Raw genomic sequence first — 25,227 nt, forward strand, 5'->3', positions numbered from 1 at the left:
CAAATTCCGGGTGAATGAGAAGTGTACTGCTGTTTTGTGCTGGTAGGAATGTTACACTTGCTCTCACAGTTTTGTCTTCGTGTGCTGAGTATTAAAGATTTCTATACGATTTCATATAATTTGAAGTAATTTAGAAAATTAATTAGGTCATTACACCCATGAAAGGCGGGATAAATATAAATGAATGATGTCAAGGCGAGGTAAATAATTTGAACGTAGTTCCTTGTGGATTGAATGAGACTCTAGTTTGTAATCAAAACAAACATTCAATATCTTGGCCGGCTCACCATACACGAGTTAATATATTGGGATGAATTTATTACCTAAGCTATTCATAAGATTTTCAGGAAGAGAGAAAGCCTTCTTAACACTGAGGAAAGCTTTGACTGTGAATATTAAGAGCTTTGGAATATACACTGCGAAGGAGCGAGGAAGGCGACTGCCCCTGCTTGGGTCCAGCAGTACAACTTATTCACGTTTACAGAGATTTTCTCTTACTGATGGTGAGATATAACAATGACTATATATATATATATATATATATATATATATATATATATATATATATATATATATATGTATAATTATATATATTTTTTTTTTTTTTTTTTTTTTTTATACTTTGTCGCTGTCTCCCGCGTTTGCGAGGTAGCGCAAGGAAACAGACGAAAGAAATGGCCCAACCCCCCCCCCCATACACATGTACATACACACGTCCACACACGCAAATATACATACCTACACAGCTTTCCATGGTTTACCCCAGACGCTTCACATGCCTTGATTCAATCCACTGACAGCACGTCAACCCCTGTATACCACATGACTCCAATTCACTCTATTCCTTGCCCTCCTTTCACCCTCCTGCATGTTCAGGCCCCGATCACACAAAATCTTTTTCACTCCATCTTTCCACCTCCAATTTGGTCTCCCTCTTCTCCTCGTTCCCTCCACCTCCGACACATATATCCTCTTGGTCAATCTCTCCTCACTCATTCTCTCCATGTGCCCAAACCATTTCAAAACACCCTCTTCTGCTCTCTCAACCACGCTCTTTTTATTTCCACACATCTCTCTTACCCTTACGTTACTTACTTGATCAAACCACCTCACACCACACATTGTCCTCAAACATCTCATTTCCAGCACATCCATCCTCCTGCGCACATCTCTATCCATAGCCCACGCCTCGCAACCATACAACATTGTTGGAACCACTATTCCCTCAAACATACCCATTTTCGCTTTCCGAGATAATGTTCTCGACTTCCACACATTTTTCAAGGCTCCCAAAATTTTCGCCCCCTCCCCCACCCTATGATCCACTTCCGCTTCCATGGTTCCATCCGCTGACAGATCCACTCCCAGATATCTAAAACACTTCACTTCCTCCAGTTTTTCTCCATTCAAACTCACCTCCCAATTGACTTGACCCTCACCCCTACTGTACCTAATAACCTTGCTCTTATTCACATTTACTCTCAACTTTCTTCTTCCACACACTTTACCAAACTCAGTCACCAGCTTCTGCAGTTTCTCACATGAATCAGCCACCAGCGCTGTATCATCAGCGAACAACAACTGACTCACTTCCCAAGCTCTCTCATCCCCAACAGACTTCATACTTGCCCCTCTTTCCAGGACTCTTGCATTTACCTCCCTTACAACCCCATCCATAAACAAATTAAACAACCATGGAGACATCACACACCCCTGCCGCAAACCTACATTCACTGAGAACCAATCACTTTCCTCTCTTCCTACACGTACACATGCCTTACATCCTCGATAAAAACTTTTCACTGCTTCTAACAACTTGCCTCCCACACCATATATTCTTAATACCTTCCACAGAGCATCTCTATCAACTCTATCATATGCCTTCTCCAGATCCATAAATGCTACATACAAATCCATTTGCTTTTCTAAGTATTTCTCACATACATTCTCCAAAGCAAACACCTGATCCACACATCCTCTACCACTTCTGAAACCGCACTGCTCTTCCCCAATCTGATGCTCTGTACATGCCTTCACCCTCTCGATCAATACCCTCCCATATAATTTACCAGGAATACTCAACAAACTTATACCTCTGTAATTTGAGCACTCACTCTTATCCCCTTTGCCTTTGTACAATGGCACTATGCACGCATTCCGCCAATCCTCAGGCACCTCACCATGAGTCATACATACATTAAATAACCTTACCAACCAGTCAACAATACAGTCACCCCCTTTTTTAATAAATTCCACTGCAATACCATCCAAACCTGCTGCCTTGCCGGCTTTCATCTTCCGCAAAGCTTTTACTACCTCTTCTCTGTTTACCAAATCATTTTCCCTAACCCTCTCACTTTGCACACCACCTCGACCAAAACACCCTATATCTGCCACTCTGTCATCAGACACATTCAACAAACCTTCAAAATACTCACTCCATCTCCTTCTCACATCACCGCTACTTGTTATCACCTCCCCATTTGCGCCCTTCACTGAAGTTCCCATTTGCTCCCTTGTCTTACGCACCCTATTTACCTCCTTCCAGAACATCTTTTTATTCTCCCTAAAATTTACTGATAGTCTCTCACCCCAACTCTCATTTGCCCTTTTTTTCACCTCTTGCACCTTTCTCTTGACCTCCTGTCTCTTTCTTTTATACTTCTCCCACTCAATTGCATTTTTTCCCTGCAAAAATCGTCCAAATGCCTCTCTCTTCTCTTTCACTAATACTCTTACTTCTTCATCCCACCACTCACTACCCTTTCTAAACAGCCCACCTCCCACTCTTCTCATGCCACAAGCATCTTTTGCGCAATCCATCACTGATTCCCTAAATACATCCCATTCCTCCCCCACTCCCCTTACTTCCATTGTTCTCACCTTTTTCCATTCTGTACACAGTCTCTCCTGGTACTTCCCCACACAGGTCTCCTTCCCAAGCTCACTTACTCTCACCACCTTCTTCACCCCAACATTCACTCCTCTTTTCTGAAAACCCATACTAATCTTCACCTTAGCCTCCACAAGATAATGATCAGACATCCCTCCAGTTGCACCTCTCAGCACATTAACATCCAAAAGTCTCTCTTTCGCGCGCCTGTCAATTAACACGTAATCCAATAACGCTCTCTGGCCATCTCTCCTACTTACATAAGTATACTTATGTATATCTCGCTTTTTAAACCAGGTATTCCCAATCATCAGTCCTTTTTCAGCACATAAATCTACAAGCTCTTCACCATTTCCATTTACAACACTGAACACCCCATGCATACCAATTATTCCCTCAACTGCCACATTACTCACCTTTGCATTCAAATCACCCATCACTATAACCCGGTCTCGTGCATCAAAACCGCTAACACACTCATTTAGCTGCTCCCAAAACACTTGCCTCTCATGATCTTTCTTCTCATGCCCAGGTGCATATGCACCAATAATCACCCACCTCTCTCCATCAACTTTCAGTTTTACCCATATTAATCGAGAATTTACTTTCTTGCATTCTATCACATACTCCCACAACTCCTGTTTCAGGAGTATTGCTACTCCTTCCCTTGCTCTTGTCCTCTCACTAACCCCTGACTTCACTCCCCAGACATTTCCAAACCACTCTTCCCCTTTACCCTTGAGCTTCGTTTCACTCAGAGCCAAAACATCCAGGTTCCTTTCCTCAAACATACTACCTATCTCTCCTTTTTTCACATCTTGGTTACATCCACACACATTTAGGCATCCCACTCTGAGCCTTCGAGGAGGATGATCACTCCCCGCGTGACTCCTTCTTCTGTTTCCCATTTTAGAATATATATATATATATATATATATATATATATATATATATATATATATATATATATATATATATATATATATATGCAGACTCTTAAGAGGCATAAATCTATGGTAGAGCATTATTGGGTGTTCAAATATCCCATATGTATATTTGTTTTATACATAGTTGCCCTTTCACATTTGGAGTTAGTATGAGGAACGGACGGTAAATAAGATTACTTGCACATATCCATTCTGTATCTGTCATGTATAATGCGCCAAAACTACGGCCTACCATCCTCAGCCAAGCTCCCTAAACCACTCTGTGGCGTATCCTCAGGGCTCAGTCAGCACCGGTTAACCACACTGAGAGCATGAGACTTGCATATACTACATCACTCTTATTTATTCTGTTTGTTACCCTCCAGAATGTTTGGATTCAAATACCCCAGAGTTTCTTTCACTTTTGTCTTTCCACCTCCTGTCCCCTGTAGACTTTTATTTGAACCACTTTTACTTCCCCATATTTTTCCTAATCCTCATAACTTCCCATAATAATTGCTCTGAATCATGCAACACTGGTAAAAAAATTACTTTTGAAATTAAAAAGTAAACTGATATGTTTCCTCCAAATCCATAAGTTCTTTCTGTGGTACTTCTAAAGCAAAATCTTATGTAAAGATGATTGAGAATATAGAGAAACAGAAAGATTTTTGTGGGGAGAAAGAAAATAGTGACACAGTACTAAATTATTATTAAAAGATTAGACATGTGACATTGCACATTTTGCATTCTGTTATTGATGATGACCTGTGAATCAGACTCTAATATGAGCAGTGTTTCATTTTTCTTTAATTCTTTAACATTCACAGCAAAAATCTTTCCCAGTGATCATCATCCACAGATGAAGATTACATTGAGTATTTTTGCTAAGAATTTCTCTTTTTCTCCTCATGCAGTTCGTCTCAGGTTTCCAAAGTATTTTCTTATCCTTCAAGTTCATCAATAGTTTTCCACCCTTTCTCCCTATTTCTTACATGTCCTCTTTTCAGCCCTCATTATTTTCTTTTGACCTGCCACTTTCTTTTATACCCTACCAAACACTCTGTCATTCCCACAGATACCATGCATGCACTGCCTTTTTCTTTTCCATTGGCATTGTAACTTCCTGCATTTTCCTTTCTTTTAGCAAATTAACTTACTCATTCCATCACTCACTACCATTTCTCATATGTCCACATCATACCTTCATTTCACATGTCACTTAAAGATTTAAACACTGTATCCCATAATACCTGTTATTCATCTTTCATTCTCTTATCTTTATGCTTTTCTTTTCAATCTGTCTGGGTATCTCTGAACACAGGTCACTTTTTCAAGCTCATTCATTTATATCACTTTTTTTCAAATGTCATTTTCTCTTTTCCTAAACACTACAAACTTTTACACTTACTTCCATCAAGAAGTGTCTGACATTCCACCTACTTCCTTTCTCTTTTGCATGCATTTGTCTTTGCACATATCTGCTAATGCCTTTCGACCCCCTGCCCAACTCACGAAAGTATTCTTTTGTATGCACTTTTTCTTAAACTAAGTACCTTACTCCAAGTCACCATGGATATGTACTCTTTGACTTATACTTTAAGCCGCATATGAATTGCATTAACTGTATCTGTGTACTACTATGGAGCTTTGCTAGTTGTAGAATAGTAAAGACTCTGCTCTTTTTGATTGGAAATGTGGATATTCTGTCTCATTATAATTGATTTCGTAGGTTTTTTACCATCTGTAATCTCATATATTACTGTCAGTAATATTATGGATGAAGTGGCCTTACTAGAGGTTTTTTTTATTATCTGCAGTTTATCTTATCTTACTCTCAGTAATACAAATGAATGAAGTGGCCCTACTAGTCATACCTTATTAGATGGTTTTATGTAAAAGGTTGAAAGGAGCTCACCCCCAAAAAGTTATATTTTTGAGTCTGAAATTTGTCTTTGCAGCATGTTGTACCATTGGCCTATCGTCAAAAAGTCACACATGTGGTGAACTTCGTGCTCAACATGTGGGACTTAAGGTCACACTCCGTGGCTATTTGCAGTACCAGCGGATGGGGAAATTCGCCGTTCTTCGTGATGCCTTTGGGAAAACACAAGTCCTCATTAAAGAAGAGGTTTGTCAAGTTTTTGAGTAATTATGTATCCTGAGTAGAGACTGGGTCCTTATGCTGGTAAAGAAAAATATTTTGTTTTTAAATCATATGCAATAATGGTAAAGCTTCATATATGAGTGACTGAATGTTGAATATTAAAACTGACACATTCTTTGATGATAAAGCACATCATTTTACAGGACACTAATCTTATGAGTCTGCTCAGTGATACAACATTTGAGTCATATGTGGAAGTAAAGGGTACAGTATGTCGTAGACCTGAAGATCAGCACAATAAGGTAAGTCTTCAAGACACATTGTAGACTAGGAAGAACAATGTAATAAGAGTCTGCTAAGGAAGACTTTAAATATTCTATGTAGTATGGGTACTGGAGTGAAATATTTGTGTGAGATAACATTCACAGCACCTGTTCTCTTTTGAGTCACAGTGTCCTGAAAGATATGGTTTTATAACATAAACAACATATTAAGTAAACACTAACCATTTGTACTTGAAATATTAATTCATAACTACAAGTTCTCCAGGGTCAGTTTCTTGCATTGTCCCTGAGAGATATCTTGGATCTCTAGGAGTTAGAGACTTCCTAACCCTCTCTTGCACTTGAGACTGCCTCTGAGAAATGTTATTTTCAATTTTCATAACCTGCATTTTTCTCTGTAGGATATGGCCACAGGAGAGATTGAAGTCCTGGCTGACAGCTACCGAGTTCTGGGTCAGGCTAGACAAGATCTTCCATTTCTTATACGTGATACCAATAAGGTAATATAAGCATTGTAATACAAATTTGGGTGGGTGTGTGTGTGGTATTACTCTTGTTCGTATGATTATAGCTGGGAAATTTATTTGAATCATTTTATAAGCAGAAGTACATAAAAACCATCTAACATAGACTTATTTTATAGTTAGGGGAGAAAGAATTCTTCCTCCGTATTCCCCACGTGTCAATTTCTAAAAGAGGAAATAGAAGGAGTCGACCAGGGAGTGCTCATGCTCCTCAAAGGCTCAGGCTGGGGGTGTTGGAATATGTGTAGATGTAACCAAGATGAGAGGAGAGGAGAGGTAGGTAGTATGTTTGAGGAAAGAAACCTAGATGTTCTGGCTCTGAGAGAAACAAAGCTCAAGGGTAAAGGGGAAGAATGGTTTGAAAATGTCTTGGGAGTAAAGTCAGGGGTTGGGGAGAGATCAAGAGCTAAGGAACAAGGGGCACTACTCTTGAAGCAGGAGTTGTAGGATTGTGTGATAGTGTAAGAAAGTAAATTTTAGATTGATGTGGGTAAAACTGAAAGTGGATGGTGAGAGCTGGGTGACTATTGGTGCTTATGCACCTGGCCATGAGAAGAATGATCAAAAGAGGCAAGTGTTTTGGGAACAGTTCAGTGAGTGTGTCTGCAGTTTTGGTGCATAAAACTGGGTATTAGTGATGGGTGATTTGAATGCAAAGGTAAGTAATGTGGCAGTTGAGGGTATAATTGGTATACATGGGGTATTCAATGTTATGTATGGAAATTGTGAAGAGTTTGTGGAGTTGTGTGCTGAAAAAAGACTGGTGATCGGGAATACCTGGTTAAAAAAGAGATATACACAAGAACATGTATGTAAGTAGGAGAGATGGTCAACGGGCATTATTAGATTATGTATTAATTGATGGGTGTGTAAAAGAAAAACTTCTGGATGTAAATGCTAAGAGGGGCAGCTGGTAGGATGTCTGATCACTATCTGTGGAGGTGAAGGTGAAAATTTGTAGTTTTAAAAAAGAGGAGACAATGTCAGGGAGAAGAGAGTTGTATGAGTAAGTGAGCTTGGAAAGGAGACTTGTGTGAACAAATACCAGTAGAGATTGAGTGTAGAATGGCAAAAGTTGAGAGCAAATGAAGTGAGAGGTGTGGATGAGGAATGAGAGGCATTTAGGAAAGCAGTGATGGCATGTGCAAGAGACATATGTGGCATGCGATAGATGGAAGGTGGGCAGATTGAAAAGGGCAGTGAGTGGTGGGATGAAGAAGTAAAGTTGCTAGTGAAAGAGGGAAGAGAGGCGTTTGGGCAGTACTTACAAGGAAGGAGTGCAAATGATTGAGAGATATATAAGATAAAGCAGCAGAAGGTCAAGAGGAAGGTGCAGGGGTTGAAAAAGAGGACAAATGAGAGTTGGGTTGAGAGAATATCATCAAACTTTAGGGAGAATAAAAAGATTTTTTTTGAAGGAGATGAATAATTTATGAAAGACAAGAGAACAAATGGGGACATTAGTGAAGGGAGCAAATGGGAATAATAACAATAGTGACATTGGTGAAGGGAGCAAAGGGGAATGATAACAATTAGTGATGGAGTGAGGAAGAGATGGAGTGAGTATTTTGAAGGATTATTAAATGTGTTTGATAGAGTGGCAGATGGTAGGTATACCAAGTGAGAGAGTCAGGGAGATTGGTTTGGTGAAAAGAGAAGAGGTGGTGAAAGCCTTGCAGAAGTTGAAAGCCGGCAAGACTGTGGGATTGGATGGTATTGCAGTTGAATTTATTAAAAATGTAGGTGACTGTGTTGTTGATTGATTGTATGTATGGATCTTGAGTCCCCAAATTCTTATGTTATCTGGCTAAATGTCTGTCTCCCAACTACCACAGTTTTCCTTTGTTTCCCCTACTGCTCTCCTAATTTTACAGATTTTGTATTTTTCTGTGACTATTTAGATTTCTACCATGAGACTGTGGTATCCTCTCACCTGCAGGCCAAGATCCTCTACTTTGGGATTTAAACATTCACCACAGAGAATAGTTGAATTTCTCCCATACTGATGATGGGAGCATTGAAGCCCTCATGTTCTCCATTCTCAGTGATCTAGAGCAAATCTCCCACACCACTCATATTCCTAACTGCCATGAACACTTTCCTAATATCATGGATCTGTTTTACACCTCAGATCCTTTGCTTGGTAACTATGCATTCTCTGCTCCAAGTGGTTCATCTGAGTAAATTCTCATAAATGTATCTATTTTTATGGAAAATTTCCTTCAAGCAGCCCCTTCTAAACATAAATATTGGTACCTCAGAGCTGACTGTGATATACCTACTTTTATTAGCAACAGTGGGTCCTGCCATTTTCCTTGTCTGTCTTGTTTTATGGTTGTGTAGTTGTTGAAAGTATAGATGGTGGATCTGAATGTGGGTTTGTTTTTTTGGATTTTTGCATTCTTGCAGTTGGTTGAATATTTCTTTGTGCTTGATGCCATTGTATTGAGTGGCAGAATGTTAGGTTTGTCTCTGATTCTGTGGTGTAGTATGATTTGTCTGTGAAGAGTGAGACTAAGCATTTTGTACTCTTGTTTGCTGGGTGTCTTTTGCTTGAGGTAAGGGGTTTGGGAGTTACCATTTGAGTTATTGCTCTTTAGTGGATAACGTTGATGTGCAGTGGAGGCTATTCCACTGAGTGCTGTTGGAGCATCTGGTGAAGTAGTCCTTTTTGGTGTTGGGCTTTTGGCATTGAGGGCAGAAGTACACTGGTGGTCAAGGGTTAGGGTTAATGTCAATGGCTTGCATGTGTAGTTAGGAGATGATGTGTGTGAATGTGTGCAGTGTTTGGGTACCACCTATGGTCCAGCATAGCCATTAGGGAAAGCTTGAGGCTGTGCTCATGCAGGAGTAGGAAAAGTGATTCTCCTCTGGGACAAGATAAGAGGCACTGGGCAAGGTCCTTTGATGGGTTGAGTTGTTCACAAATGGTGATTGCAGACCATCTTTGGTCCATCACACCCAGACATGTCTCAATCGACACTTCTTTTTGTGATGTGGCTCTTAGGAAGATGGCCGCATGCATTGAATGAGATCACAGGTCATAAAGTGTGATTATATGTTGTATGTCTATCTCAGCATGGTGAGCACAATGGAATTGAAGAATAAGTTGGATAAAATGATATATAGGGTAAATACCGAATGAATTGTTTCATGCAGTTGATGAATGTCAGCTTTCAAGTATTTTATGTATGTTTCTATGTGTTAAGCAGCTTATTATCTTAGAATATAGTTGATTTCACTTTCAGTAATAGCTGAAAGTTTCTTCTCACTTACAGCCCAAAGAGCAGTTGAGATTAAAGTACCGCTATCTTGATTTGCGTCATGCAGAGCTGCAGAGGAATCTAAGGTTAAAATCTCAGGTAAGTTAAAGCACATTCCATATTTAATATTCCATGTCCATACCCACATATAGTGGAGGGAAACTGTATAATTACACATGAAAAGATGATGTAATAGTGAACATTAGGAAAATACAGTAATAGTGAACATTAGGAAATGTACAGGTGTCCCTCACTTATCATAGAGGTTGCATTTCTAGAAAAGGATGAAATAAGAAAATTTAGAGTAAATGAAGGTTGGTTTCCAAAGTGAAAGAAGGGCTGTGATCCCAGTCAGTGCCAAAGTGCCACTTTGATGTCGGTTCTGTGCTGAATTAAGTTTTCATGCATACATTAATAGCAATTAACAACTCTCTTTCTGAAGGGATGTTATTACCTGAAGAAAAACCAGAGAAAATGCATAGTGAAGATACTTAACCCTGTACTGCATTGTCTGCATTAGATGCCTGAGGACCTTTGGCTATCATTTTTGCACTTGCCTCATTTAATATCGCAAACTATAGTTATATTTACTGAAATGATTTAGCAGTTTTTACAATAAATAATGTTGTTGCTTGCAAATAAGAATATGAAATACAATGATGGGAAATGAAATACCATTGTCGTGCATTATGTTCTCAAGAATATAAAAACTGAATAACCTTAGATATGAATTTAGTTAACATTCATTTCATCTTTTGTTTCTTTCACTTTTTGGACCCAGAACCTTTTACTGACTACTTCCTTTCCTTAAAAGAGAAAAAATGGATTTGATGCTCACCATTCATTTCATACTTTGCGGCTTTCATTTTGTTGGACCAAGAACCTTTTTCTGATTACTAATTTTACTCAAAGTATTTTTCACATTCTTGTATATTTACCATTAGCTTCTGTAATTATTCCAGAGTAGTTTTAGATAAAAATGTTACTACTTAAACATTAAGAAATTCACTATTTTAGCACTAGCTGATTCACTACTTTAAATACTGAAAATTCACGTTTAGTTCGTACTTGCCTTACTTTTGTTATAGAAAAGAGGAACACATTAGCGGACCTCTTCCTTTCATTAAGGAAAGAAGTTTTACACATGAAGACTTAACACCATGAATTGTCACCGAAAAATACTTTGTGTTAAAAATGCATCTTCTTGGGAACATTTAAATTTGTGTCCACATATTGGGCCAATTTTTCTTACCATCAGATGCTTTTGTGTATTCCTGGACTTGTATGTTATGTTTTGGCCTTTGTTTTCCTCTTCTCTCCTACATTCTTAGGCCATTTGGTTGCACCATATAGTGAACCAAATCCGGAGATAGCTGGATAGAATTTAGTTTTATTGAAGAAACGATAAATCACTGATTGATAACTAGAAAAGCTCGTCTAAAATGTTCTACAAGCAATATAAACTCTGATTGAACCAGGAAAGTATTGCAGTGATTGGCTGAGTGTGGCCACTTGATCATAATCCCACTGTGTGATTGGGAGGCATTAGTTAAATCAGGCTTGCAACAAAATGCTGAGTTGTACTATGAAGAGGTATTTCACACAATTTTGTTTTCATAAGGACATGAATATATTGCATATAAGAGCTTGGAGAGAAAAGTGAAATGTAAGTTTTGAAGTACAAAAATATGTTTCTCTGTGGGATGATATCTTACGAGGAGCATATTTCTTCCTACCACTCCTTCTCTTTGGGAAAGCTTTTCTATCTGACCATCATCCAGTTGATGCTTGTTTTTCAGTACCAGTGGCCAGGGGATGATGACATCATTATGAAATGGAGGTTGCTGATTATTCAGTGGATGGACCTGGGCTGAACTAGATGGCTACTAACATTGAAAAAGTGATTTGTGAGGGGTGAGAGGTGGTCATCTCACCAGAGGGCATATTTTTAAGTTTTTTAACCTGCAGGGACCCTAGAGATTTTCTCAAGGCTTGCAGGACACTACTTGGGAAAGACTCAGGATATATTCTTTTTGTTTAACTAAGGTGAACAAAAGTGTTCAGTAGAATGTTGTCTAGTATAAACAATTAACCTTATGAGGAACTACTCTAATAGTCCAGACATTCTTGAAAATAATGTAACACCATTTTGATATGCATTGTTACAGGCATGATTAATCTGATGTAGAAATACAGTACCTGACAAATGGCCCAGAGGTATAGCTGATTTATAAGTGAAAGTACTTAAAGTAATTTTTGTTTACAAGTTTCTTGTGAATAAAACCATGGGTGATATTTTGTGATTATTTATAAACATCATATGTGGTCTATAATTTCTAAGTTTCTTTAAGTGTCTCAGTTTTTATCATTATTTTTTCAAAAGAATGAGTAGTCTCATAACTTTTGGCGATAGCTCCTTTGCATAAACATCCAGGCTTCACTGCTAGTTATGCCACTGACACTTTGGTAAAAGAATTTTTCACTTTGGAAATGTTGACTGAAAAATTTATAGAACTTTTCCATTGTAAGAATACAGTGAAAATAGCATAAGTATAATAGATCTATTAAAATATCTTGCAAATACTGAGAATATGGGGTTCCAGCCTCTGCTTTTCATCCAGACTCCCTTAATTTATATCTCTATGGTATAGTGTGATATTCATGGATGCATCTCATTCAGAATTTCTTTTTGTACTCTGAGAGCATCATAGATCAGTTTTTGTAGTGATCTCCACTCTGAACCCTAGAAACATGGGTTCAATCCCAGTGTCAGGAAGGGTGGTTGGATGTTACATATGTTCAGTGCCAATAAAGATGCCAATGTGTCATAAAAGGACCTTCATGGTTATGTTTCCATATTACTAAGAACTCATTTTTCACTCATCAGAAATGGCTTAGGTTCATTACAGTGATCAGAGGAAGTTAGCTGGTATTATCTGCATCATGCACAGTATGCAGGACTGGCATTTTTACCTTGTTAGAAACTTCAAAATAAGCAAATCCTTCTTCCTTAAAAGGATATCAATTCATGAAAAGTGGGAAAAGCAAAAGTGATACCATTTCTTTCAAGATTCTCCATAACTTTATGTGTAGAGCATTTTATTTGGATGCACTTTCTTTTCCTATCTGCTTTTTATTTGCTTTATTGTGGTGTAATTCATTAGTTAATTAGTACTGTACAGTTATTTAACTCGGTATGAAAGCTTGAAATTATTGTTTGATATATTTCATCTGTTTTCTCCCAGAACCTCAGTTTCCTAGACTTATGTTTCAGGTAGCTAAGAAGATGAGGGACTTTTTACAAGATAAAGAGGAATTTATTGAGATCACAACACCAACTCTCTCCGTCAATACACCAGGGGTAAGGCAGTACTAATTATATGATTACTAAGTTGATATATTGCTTATGGATAAGCATATATAATGGTCACATATTACAGAAAATATTGCCAGCTGAAGGTGAAATTAAGAGGGCAGAAACTCATATTATGTAAGAGCATGCATTTTTGTGCATGAAAGTTAGCTGAAGACACTAGATTAACTGTCTGGAAATCATTTGAAGCACATATACATGGACAACCCCCATATTGTTTTCAGTAGCCCTACCACTACTAATGGCTGAATGCCAGTAGCATTTGATGAACAATGCATGTAAGCAAACATCTACCATAGTCTGAAAGCTAATCATATCAAATCCCTCTCTCATAGGAAGGAGTTAGAAAGTGCCTCTATCCAGGCATGTGACATAACCCACAAAATTATTTCTTATGCAGACTGTTATGATAGGACAAGGTAGAGTGTTTTTACAAAATTAAAACTGGAGATGAACATAGGCTTAACTGTACTCAGTGGTCCTACAGTTCTAATTCCCTACATTGTTTTCATCAGATTATTAGGTGTTTTTTGATGTACAGTACAACCTTTGCACTCACCAGGTGGCTATGATATTGTCACTAGCTTCATATTTAGTATGATATTATGAATGATGAAAAGCAAATTCAACTCTGCTTCACTGGGTTGAGTGTTATAAGTAGCAGTCAGTTCTGTTCTGCAACAGTAGAATCTAACCCATAGCAGTAATCAACAATCCAGCTGAGAGATTTTTAACAGATTTTATTTTCTTTTTTTAAACTACTTGGCATAGTGAAGAAGAAAAATCAGATGTAGTACATTTTATAAAACTATGGAGAGAGAATGGCAAAACTGATGGTACATAGTGCCTGTTTTCTCTTTCCATAGAAGGCTTGATTTGAATTCAAGATTCATGCTATAATCTTTTAGTTTATGAATGCTACAGCAGAGACTCTAGAGACAATCCTACATATGTATAATTCTTGATTTTATGGTTACTTGTAGCGTTGTTACTGATGGAAAAAAAAGTTGATGTATCAACCATAAGTACCATGAGTTACTGATAGAAAAAAAAGTTGATGTATCAACCATAAGTATCATGATATTTATTTTATATTCATTATATTTAGTTGCTGTCTCTCACGTTAGCAAGGTAGCGCAAGGAAACAGACGAAAGAATGGCCTAACCCACCCACATGCACATGTATATACATAAACGCTATATAGATATTTATTTCACAGTTTCAGAAGTGGTAGAGGATGTGTGGATCAGGTGTTTGCTTTGAAGAATGTATGTGAGAAATACTTAGAAAAGCAAATGGATTTGTATGTAGCATTTATGGATCTGGAGAAGGCATATGATAGAGTTGATAGAGATGCTCTGTGGAAGGTATTAAGAATATATGGTGTGGGAGGCAAGTTGTTAGAAGCAGTGAAAAGTTTTTATCGAGGATGTAAGGCATGTGTACGTGTAGGAAGAGAGGAAAGTGATTGGTTCTCAGTGAATGTAGGTTTGCGGCAGGGGTGTGTGATGTCTCCATGGTTGTTTAATTTGTTTATGGATGGGGTTGTTAGGGAGGTGAATGCAAGAGTTTTGGAAAGAGGGGCAAGTATGAAGTCTGTTGGGGATGAGAGAGCTTTGGAAGTGAGTCAGTTGTTGTTCGCTGATGATACAGCGCTGGTGGCTGATTCATGTGAGAAACTGCAGAAGCTGGTGACTGAGTTTGGTAAAGTGTGTGAAAGAAGAAAGTTAAGAGTAAATGTGAATAAGAGCAAGGTTATTAGGTACAGTAGGGTTGAGGGTCAAGTCAATTGGGAGGTGAGTTTGAATGGAGAAAAACTGGAGGAAGTGAAGTGTTTTAGATATCTGGGAGTGGATCTGGCAGCGGATGGAACCATGGAAGCGGAAGTGGATCATAGGGTAGGGGAGGGGGCGAAAATTCTGGGAGCCTTGAAGATTGTGTGGAAGTCGAGAACATTATCTCGGAAAGCAAAAATGGGTATGTTTGAAGGAATAGTGGTTCCAACAATGTTGTATGGTTGTGAGGCGTGGGCTATTTATAGAGTTGTGCGCAGGAGGATAGATGTGCTGGAAATGAGATGTTTGAGGACAATGTGTGGTGTGAGGTGGTTTGATCGAGTAAGTAACGTAAGGGTAAGAGAGATGTGTGGAAATAAAAAGAGCGTGGTTGAGAGAGCAGAAGAGGGTGTTTTGAAATGGTTCGGGCACATGGAGAGAATGAGTGAGGAAAGATTGACCAAGAGAATATATGTGTCGGAGGTGGAGGGAACGAGGAGAAGAGGGAGACCAAATTGGAGGTGGAAAGATGGAGTGAAAAAGATTTTGTGTGATCGGGGCCTGAACATGCAGGAGGGTGAAAGGAGGGCAAGGAATAGAGTGAATTGGAGCGATGTGGTATACCGGGGTTGACATGCTGTCAGTGGATTGAATCGGGGCATGTGAAGCGTCTGGGGTAAACCATGGAAAGCTGTGTAGGTATGTGTATTTGCGTGTGTGGACGTATGTATATACATGTGTATGGGGGGGGTTGGGCCATTTCTTTCATCTGTTTCCTTGCGCTACCTCGCAAACGCGGGAGACAGCGACAAAGCAAAAAAAGAAAAAAAAAAAAATTCACAGTATCTTGATCTTACATATCAAATCTCCATTTATGCAAGTATGCAGTCTGTTGTGGATGAGAGAGCTTGGGAGGTGAGTCAGTTGTTGTTTGCTGATGATACAGCGCTGGTGGCTGATTCATGTGAGAAACTGCAGAAGCTGGTGACTGAGTTTGGTAAAGTGTGTGAAAGAAGAAAGTTAAGAGTAAATGTGAATAAGAGCAAGGTTATTAGGTACAGTAGGGTTGAGGGTCAAGTCAATTGGGAGGTAAGTTTGAATGGAGAAAAACTGGAGGAAGTAAAGTGTTTTAGATATCTGGGAGTGGATCTGGCAGCGGATGGAACCATGGAAGCGGAAGTGAATCATAGGGTAGGGGAGGGGACGAAAATCCTGGGAGCCTAGAAGAATGTTTGGAAGTTGAGAACATTATCTCGGAAAGCATAAATGGGTATGTTTGAAGGAATAGTGGTTCCAACAATGTTGTATGGTTGCGAGGCGTGGGCTATGGATAGAGTTGTGTGCAGGAGGGTGGATGTGCTGGAAATGAGATGTTTGAGGACAATATGTGGTGTGAAAGAAGAGAGATGTGTGGAAATAAAAAGAGCGTGGTTGAGAGAGCAGAAGAGGGTGTTTTGAAATGGTTTGGGCACATGGAGAGAATGAGTGAGGAAAGATTGACCAAGAGGATATATGTGTCAGAGGTGGAGGGAACGAGGAGAAGTGGGAGACCAAATTGGAAGTGGAAAGATGGAGTGGAAAAGATTTTGAGTGATCGGGGCCTGAACATGCAGGAGGGTGAAAGGCGGGCAAGGAATAGAGTGAATTGGATCGATGTGGGATACCAGGGTCGACATGCTGTCAATGGATTGAATCAGGGTATGTGAAGCGTCTGGGGTGGGCTGTGGAAGGTTCTGTGGAGCCTGGATGTGGAGAGAGAGCTGTGGTTTCGGGCATTATTACATGACAGCTAGAGACTGAGTGTGAACGAATGGGGCTTTTGTTTTCTTTTCTTAGCGCTACCTCGCACACATGAGGGGGGGAGGGGGATGTTATTTTGTATGTGTATATATATATATATGTATTTTTCTTATACTATTCGCATTTCCCGCGTTAGCGAGGTAGCGTTAAGAACAGAGGACTGAGGCTTTGAGGGAATATCCTCATTTCTAGGGTAGGTGTGCTGGAAATGAGATGTTTGAGGACAATATGTGGTGTGAGGTGGTTTGATCGAGTAAGTAATAATAGGGTAAGAGAGATGTGTGGCAATAAAAAGAGTGTGGTTGAGAGAGTAGAAGAGGGTGTTTTGAAATGGTTTGGTCACATGGAGAGAATGAGTGAGGAAAGATTGACCAAGAGGATATATGTGTCAGAGGTGGAGGGAACGAGAAGTGGGAGACCAAATTGGAGGTGGAGTGAAAAAATGTTGAGTGATCGGGGCCTGAACATGCAGGAGGGTGAAAGGCAGGCAAGGAATAGAGTGAATTGGAACGATGTGGTATACCGGGGTTGATGTACTGTAAATGGAGTGAACCAGGGCATGTGAAGCATCTGGAGTAAACCATGGAAAGTTTTGTGGGGCCTGGATGTGGAACGGGAGCTGTGGTTTCGAGCATTATTACATGACAGCTAGAGACTGAGTGTGAACGAATGTGGCCATTGTTGTCTTGTCCTAGTGCTACCTCGCGCACATGAGGGGGGAGGGGTTGTTATTTCATGTGTGGCGGGGTGGCGATGGGAATGAATAAAGGCAGATAGTATGAATTATGTACATGTGTATATGTATATGTCTGGGTGTGTATATATATGTATACGTTGAGATGTATAGGTATGTATTTGTGCATGTGTGGACGTGTATGTATATACATGTGTATATGGGTGGGTTGGGTCATTCTTTCGTCTGTTTCCATGTGCTAACTCGCTAATGCGGGAGACAGCGACAAAGCAAAATAAATAAACAAATATATATATATAAATATATCTCTACCAATTGGGACAAGTCAATTGGGGGGTAAGTTTGAATGGAGAATAACTGGAGGAAGTGAAGTGTGTTAGATATCTGGGAGTGAATTTGGCAGTGGATGGAACCATGGAAGTGGAAGTGAATCATAGGTTGGGGGAGGGGGCGAAAGTGCTGGGAGCGTTGAAAAATGTGTGGAAGTCGAGAACATTATCTTGGAAAGCAAAAATGGGTATGTTTGAAGGAATAGTGGTTCCATCAATGTTATATGGTTGCGAGGTGTGGGCTATAGATAGACTTGTGCAGAGGAGGGTGGATGTGCCGGAAATTAGATCTTTGAGGACAATATGTGGTGTGAGGTGGTTTGATTGAGTAAGTAATAATAGGGTAAGAGAGATGTGTGGTAATAAAAAGAGTGTGGTTGAGAGAGCAGAAGAGCGTGCGTTGAAATGGTTTGGTCACATGGAGAGAATGAGTGAGGAAAGATTGACCAAAAGGATATATGTGTTAGAGGTGGAGGGAACGAGGAGAAGTGGGAGACCAAATTGGAGGTGGAAAGATGGAGTGAAAAAGATTTTGGGTGATTGGGGCCTGAACATGCAGGAGGGTGAAAGGCGTGCGAGGAATAGAGTGAATTGGAACGATGTGGTATACTGGGGTCGACGTGCTGTCAGTAGATTGAACCAGGGCATGTGAAGCATCTGGGGTAAACCATAGAAAGTTTTGTGGGGCCTGGATGTGGAAAGGTAGCTGTGGTTTCAGTGCATTATACATGACAGCTAGAGACTGAGTGTGAATGAATGTGCCTTTGTTGTTTTTTCCTACCGCTACATCGCCCACATGCAGGGGCAGGGGGTTGTTATTTCATGTGTGGCAGGGTGGCGATGGGAATGAATAAAGGCAGACAGTATGAATTATGTACATATGTATATATGTATATGTCTGTGTGTGTATATATATGTATACGTTGAGATGTATAGGTATGTATATTTGCGTGTGTGGACGTGTATATATATACATGTGTATGTGGGTGGGTTGGGCCATTCTTTTGTCTATTTCCTTGCGCTACCTCGCAAGACAGAGACAAAGACAAAGTAAAATATATAGATAAGTAATGTTTTTGGGCATACTCAGTTTTGTAAGTCATTCCCTATCATACTCAGTGAAAAATTATTTCATTATGCATTTCAAGGATAGGTATCAGAGTTATTAGAATGTTGTATAAAAAAATGTTCTTTTTTTTTCTTTTTCCCCTCAGGGAGCTCAGGAGTTTGTGGTGCCTACAAGACATCCAGGGAAATTTTATTCTTTGGTCCAGAGTCCACAGACATATAAACAGTTGGCTATGATTGGAGGATTTGACAAATATTTCCAATTTGCTGTATGTTACAGAGATGAAGGAGCCAAACCTGACAGACAACCAGAATTTTTGCAGGTGAGACACTTAGAGTAAAATCATGGTTCTAATGAAGCATTTCACTTGGTAATAAATGTTACTTCACCGATAGCTGCAAGTTTTGAATACCGTATGGAAATTCTCAAGAAGTCAGTGTTTCATAAAGAGAAGAAAAATACTTTTCTGTTGTTGGGAGTAGAATGGAAGCAAAATGTAGTTCTTTATTAACTGTACTCATATTAAGATCACTAATTGATGGTTGGGTATAGTTGCTGCATCATTTTTGCATTCAAAAGTCAGGGTTGTTGCAAATAAAACTATGGAAATGGAAGTGAGTCATAAGGTGTCTAAGAGGGCAAAATTCATATAAACTGTAATTACCAATTTGTTACATGTTTGTACTGTACGGGGAGGGACTTTTACAAAAATCCTGGGGGCCCCAGCTCTTAAATGTACTTTATTATCACACAACCTTTTGAATTTATTTATGCTGTCTGCATCAAACATGTCCATTCATCTATCACTCTTATACTGTAAAAGTATTTCTGTACATCTTTTGAATAGATTTCTTATGTAATTTCATGTTATGTCTTCTGGTTGCTCTATCCCTACAACTCTCTAAGAACTGTTTGCCATCCACATCATTGATCTCTCTTAAAAACTTAAATGTTGTTATCAGGTCACCCATTACTTTTTTCTTCAGGCAAAGGATCAGGTGTATTGTGCTTAGAAGAAGTCTCCATCCTTTGACTCCCATTCTGCTTTTCTCTGCCTGTAATCATTCTAAGTACATTTTCCTTTAGGCAAAGCATTCCTTCATTCAAAGGAAGTGCATTAACCTCTCCTCTTCATCCACTGATAGGTCTTTCTGGTCTTTAGCTAAGGGCATTGCTTACAACTTTTGTTGCTTTACCTTTCCTTCAGTTTGCTATTCTGATGGTGCTATAGCTGTCTCTCCTAGAGAAAAAGCAACTCTCTTTGGTTCCTCTCTTTCCTGTAAGTCTGCCTTGGATGACTCTAACATTCCTTCACCCAGTGCTGCTCCTCTTACTGCCTCTCCCCGTAATCTCATTTCGCACTGCCCGAAAAGCTCTTCTCTGCCTGGACAACAGCAAGGCTAATGGACTTGATGGCATCTGTTCCTATATGGTAAAAGAGTATGCCTCTGAATTTGCACCTATGCTTATTCATCTGTTTTTTCTGTTTAGAAATCAGAATCTTTCCTTCTTGGAGGCATGTCTTGGTACATGCTTCCCTAAGAACATCTATTATTTCCATAGTCATTGAATCCCTCCTCATCTCCCTCATCCTCAGACCTCTTCAATCTCACTGTCTTCTCTCTGATCATCAGAATGGCTTCCATCGTCATCCCTGAAAGATTTTGGGGGATTCTGTATAGGTGCCCTTGATATATTCATAGCTTTTGAGAGGGTGTGCATCAAGGTCTCATCTCTAAGTTCCTCTCTTTTAGCTTCCCTCCTTCACTGTGCTCCCCCACATCTAGCTTCCTCTCTGGCCAATCTGTCTCTGTGGCTGTTGATGGATCAGCCTCTCCTCATTTCTCCATCATCAGCGGTGACCCTCGAGGTTTTTTCCAGTCTACATTTTTTCTCGTTTTTATCCATGACTTCTTTTCATCTACAAATTACCAGATTCACTCAAATGCTGACGACTTAACACTGCATTCCACCACATTCTTCAAATCTGCTTCTTCTCTCACTCAATCTGCATCTCATCTCGACACACTTTCCTCAGTATAATCAGACTTCGATAGGATATCTCAGTGGGTAGATGAAATCTGGTCAAGCTTAATGCCTCCAAGACCCAGTTTCTACCCATCTGTCTATCAAAAATTCCTCAGAGCATTCCTCTCTTTTACACAGCTTTTCTCTCTCCTTTAATGGTTCTGTAATTCCACCCATTGACTCAAAGAACATGCTTGGTATTACTGTAACATCCACACTTTCTTGGAAACCACACATTTCATAAATAGCTAAGTAGGCCTAAAAGTAATTGGGAGTCCTGTTTAGAGGTGGAAATTTCTTTTCCAAAGAACAGTTGCTCTGTATGTACAAAGGACTAATCTGTCCCTGTATGGAGTCCTCACATCTGGTTCTGGTTCTGCATCCTTACTTAACAGAATTTAGTTGAAAGCAGTCTGACTTATCAACTTTCCCATGCTAACTTCAAAACTGACTCACTTGCCCTCTGCTACAGTATTGTTCACTTTCCCTCTTCTGTAGGTGTTAATTTGGTTTTTGCTCCTGAGAGCTGGTTGCTTGTGTACCCCCACCATTAGCTAGACAACGCAATACTCAGCAAGCTGATGCATCACATGTTTGCTGAGTGGCCATTGGCTGCTCATATGTGGGCCGTTTTGATAACTTTTTTTTATGCCCACATCTTGAAGCTTTGGAACTCTCTACCTTCTGGTGTCTTTCCTAATAACTATGACCCTACCCTTTTTAAAGGACAGGTTTTTCACTTCCTCCAGAATTCATAGATAGTTTTCTGCGTTTCTTCTTTTTCCTTTTCATTAACCACTTGATAATTCACTTAAGGCCTGGCCTTGATGTGGACCTTTGTCTATGATTGAAGCCTGTAACATGAAAATAATAAAGTTCTGCCTGGATAAATAATTACTATTATTATTTCATTTATTATTTATTATTTATTTTGCTTTGTCGCTGTCTCCCGCGTTAGCGAGGTAGCGCAAGGAAACAGACGAAAGAATAGCCCAACCCACCCACATACACATGTATATACATATACGTCCACACACTCAAATATACATACCTATACATCTCAACGTATACATATATATACACACACAGAGATATACATATATACACATGTACATAATTCATACTGTCTGCCTTATTCATTCCCATATTATTCATTTCCGTTATTATTATTATTCTTTTTTTTCTTTCAAACTATTCGCCATTTCCCGCATTAGCGAGGTAGCGTTAAGAACAGAGAACTGGGCCTTTAAGGGAATATCCTCACCTGGCCCCCTTCTCTATTCCTTCTTTTGGAAAATTAAAAAAAAAATAATGAGAGGGGAGGATTTCCAGCCTCCCGCTCCCTCCCCTTTTAGTCGCCTTCTACGACACGCAGGGAATACGTGGGAATTATTATTATTATTATTATTATTATTATTATTATTATTATTATTATTATTATTATCATTATTTTTGTGAATAAGAGCATGGTTATTAGGTTCAGTAGGGGTGAGGGACAAGTCAATTGGGAGGTAAGTTTGAATGGAGAAAAACAGAAGGAAGTGAAGTCTTTTAGCTATCTGGGAATGGATTTAGCAGTGGATGGAATCATGGAAGCAGAAGTGAGTCACAGGGTGGGTGAGGGGGCAAAGGTTCTGGGAGCATTGGAGAATGTGTGGAAGGTGAGAACATTATCTTGGAGAGCAAAAATGGGTATGTTTGAAGGAATAGTGGTTCCAACAATGTTATTCGGTTGCAAGGCTTGGGCTATAGATAGGGTTATGCAGAGGAGGGTGGATGTGTTGGAAATGAAATTTTTGAGGACAATATGTGGTGTGAGGTGGTGTGATCAAGTAAGTAATGAAAGGGCAAGAGAGATGTGTGATGGTAAAAGGAGTGTGGTTGAGAAAACAGGAGAAGGTGTTTTGAAATGGTTTGGTCACATGGAGAGAATGAGTTAGGAAAGATTGACAAAGAAGATATATGTATCAGAGATGGAGGGAACGAGGAGAAGTAGGAGACCAAATTGGAGGTTGAAAGATGGAGTGAAAAAGATTTTGAGCGATCGGGGCCTGAACATACAGGAGGGTGAAAGGTTTGTATGGAATAGAGTGAATTGGAATGATGTGGTATACTGGTGTTGATGTGGTGTCAGTGGATTGAACTAGGGCATTTGAAGTGTCTGGGATAAACCATGGAAAATTTTGTGGGGCCTGGATGTGGAAAAGGAGCTGTGGTTTCGGCACATTACACATGACAGCTAGAGACTGAGTGTGAACGAATGGCCTTTGTTGTCTTTCCCTAGTGCTACCTTGCATGCGCACAGGGGGAGGGTGATGTCATTTCATGTGTGGCGAGGTGGCAATGGGAATGAATAAAGGCAGCAAGTATGAATATGTACATGTGCATCTATGTATATGTCTGTCTATGTATATGTATGTATACATTGAAATGTATAGTTATGTATAAGTGCGTGTTTGGGAGTGTATGTATATACATGTGTATGTGGGTGGGTTGGGCCATTCTTTTGTCTTTCCTTGCGCTACCTTGCTAACGTGGGAGACAGCGACAAGTTATGATAATAATAATAAAAAAAGAATATTGTACTTGATTGCTGTTTCTTACATCAGCGAGGTAGTGCCAAGAAATAGGTGAAGAAAGACCCATCCACTCATATACACAAGTATATACATATACACACATTTTTTTTTTTTTTTTTTTTTTTTTTATACTTTGTCGCTGTCTCCCGCGTTTGCGAGGTAGCGCAAGGAAACAGACGAAAGAAATGGCCCAACCCCCTCCATACACATGTACATACACACGTCCACACACGCAAATATACATACCTACACAGCTTTCCATGGTTTACCCCAGACGCTTCACATGCCTTGATTCAATCCACTGACAGCACGTCAACCCCTGTATACCACATCGCTCCAATTCACTCTATTCCTTGCCCTCCTTTCACCCTCCTGCATGTTCAGGCCCCGATCACACAAAATCCTTTTCACTCCATCTTTCCACCTCCAATTTGGTCTCCCTCTTCTCCTCGTTCCCTCCACCTCCGACACATATATCCTCTTGGTCAATCTTTCCTCACTCATTCTCTCCATGTGCCCAAACCATTTCAAAACACCCTCTTCTGCTCTCTCAACCACACTCTTTTTATTTCCACACATCTCTCTTACCCTTACGTTACTTACTCGATCAAACCACCTCACACCACACATTGTCCTCAAACATCTCATTTCCAGCACATCCATCCTCCTGCGCACAACTCTATCCACAGCCCACGCCTCGCAACCATATAACATTGTTGGAACTACTATTCCTTCAAACATACCCATTTTTGCTTTCCGGGATAATGTTCTCGACTTCCACACATTTTTCAAGGCTCCCAAAATTTTCGCCCCCTCCCCCACCCTATGATCCACTTCCGCTTCCATGGTTCCATCCGCTGACAGATCCACTCCCAGATATCTAAAACACTTCACTTCCTCCAGCCTCTCACCATTCAAACTCACCTCCCAATTGACTTGACCCTCAACCCTACTGTACCTAATAACCTTGCTCTTATTGACATTTACTCTTAACTTTCTTCTTCCACACACTTTACCAAACTCCGTCACCAGCTTCTGCAGTTTCTCACATGAATCCGCCACCAGCGCTGTATCATCAGCGAACAACAACTGACTCACTTCCCAAGCTCTCTCATCCCCAACAGACTTCATACACACATACACACACAAATACATACATATCAACATATACACATGTACATACAGAGACATATACATATATATGCATGTACATATTCATACTGGCTTGCCTTCATGAAAAATATGAATGCTGTGTACAAATTGTGGCATATGAAGCAGCTAGGGAAAACCATGGAAAGGTCTGTAGGGCCTAGTTATGGAGAGAGGGCTGTAGTTTTGGTTTAGTACACATGACATATTTAGAATGGATGAGAGCAAATGAGGCTTTCTCCTCATCATTTCCTGGCGCTACCTCACAAATACTGGTAACAGCAAGATGATCTCTTAGAATTGCATCTGCTTAAGCAATGGAGAAAATTCTCTATGAAAAAAGAGAATTTACCAACAACTGTATGTGAGCAAACACTATACCTTCTTGATGATTCCTGAAATTTGAACAGAAAAACAGGTCATTGTGATTGCT

General features: G+C 39.7%; 1 protein-coding gene across 2 annotated transcripts in view; it reads left to right on the top strand.

The window, feature by feature from the left end:
* The first annotated feature begins 233 nt into the window (after positions 1-233).
* AspRS-m (aspartyl-tRNA synthetase, mitochondrial) overlaps positions 234-25,227 on the top strand; it is a 66,160-nt gene continuing 41,166 nt past the window's right edge. The window contains exons 1-7 of one of the 2 annotated variants that reach the window (XM_071675036.1): positions 234-503; positions 5,781-5,950; positions 6,130-6,228; positions 6,612-6,710; positions 10,013-10,096; positions 13,272-13,358; positions 19,184-19,360. In XM_071675036.1, coding sequence (XP_071531137.1) covers positions 311-503; positions 5,781-5,950; positions 6,130-6,228; positions 6,612-6,710; positions 10,013-10,096; positions 13,272-13,358; positions 19,184-19,360 — 909 coding nt within the window. In that variant the 5' untranslated portion in view covers positions 234-310. The remainder of the gene's footprint in view (positions 504-5,780; positions 5,951-6,129; positions 6,229-6,611; positions 6,711-10,012; positions 10,097-13,271; positions 13,359-19,183; positions 19,361-25,227) is intronic. The other variant, XM_071675035.1, reaches the window with a different exon arrangement.

This window comes from Panulirus ornatus, chromosome 20 (assembly GCF_036320965.1).
Source record: "Panulirus ornatus isolate Po-2019 chromosome 20, ASM3632096v1, whole genome shotgun sequence".
NCBI classification, from domain to species: domain Eukaryota; kingdom Metazoa; phylum Arthropoda; class Malacostraca; order Decapoda; family Palinuridae; genus Panulirus; species Panulirus ornatus.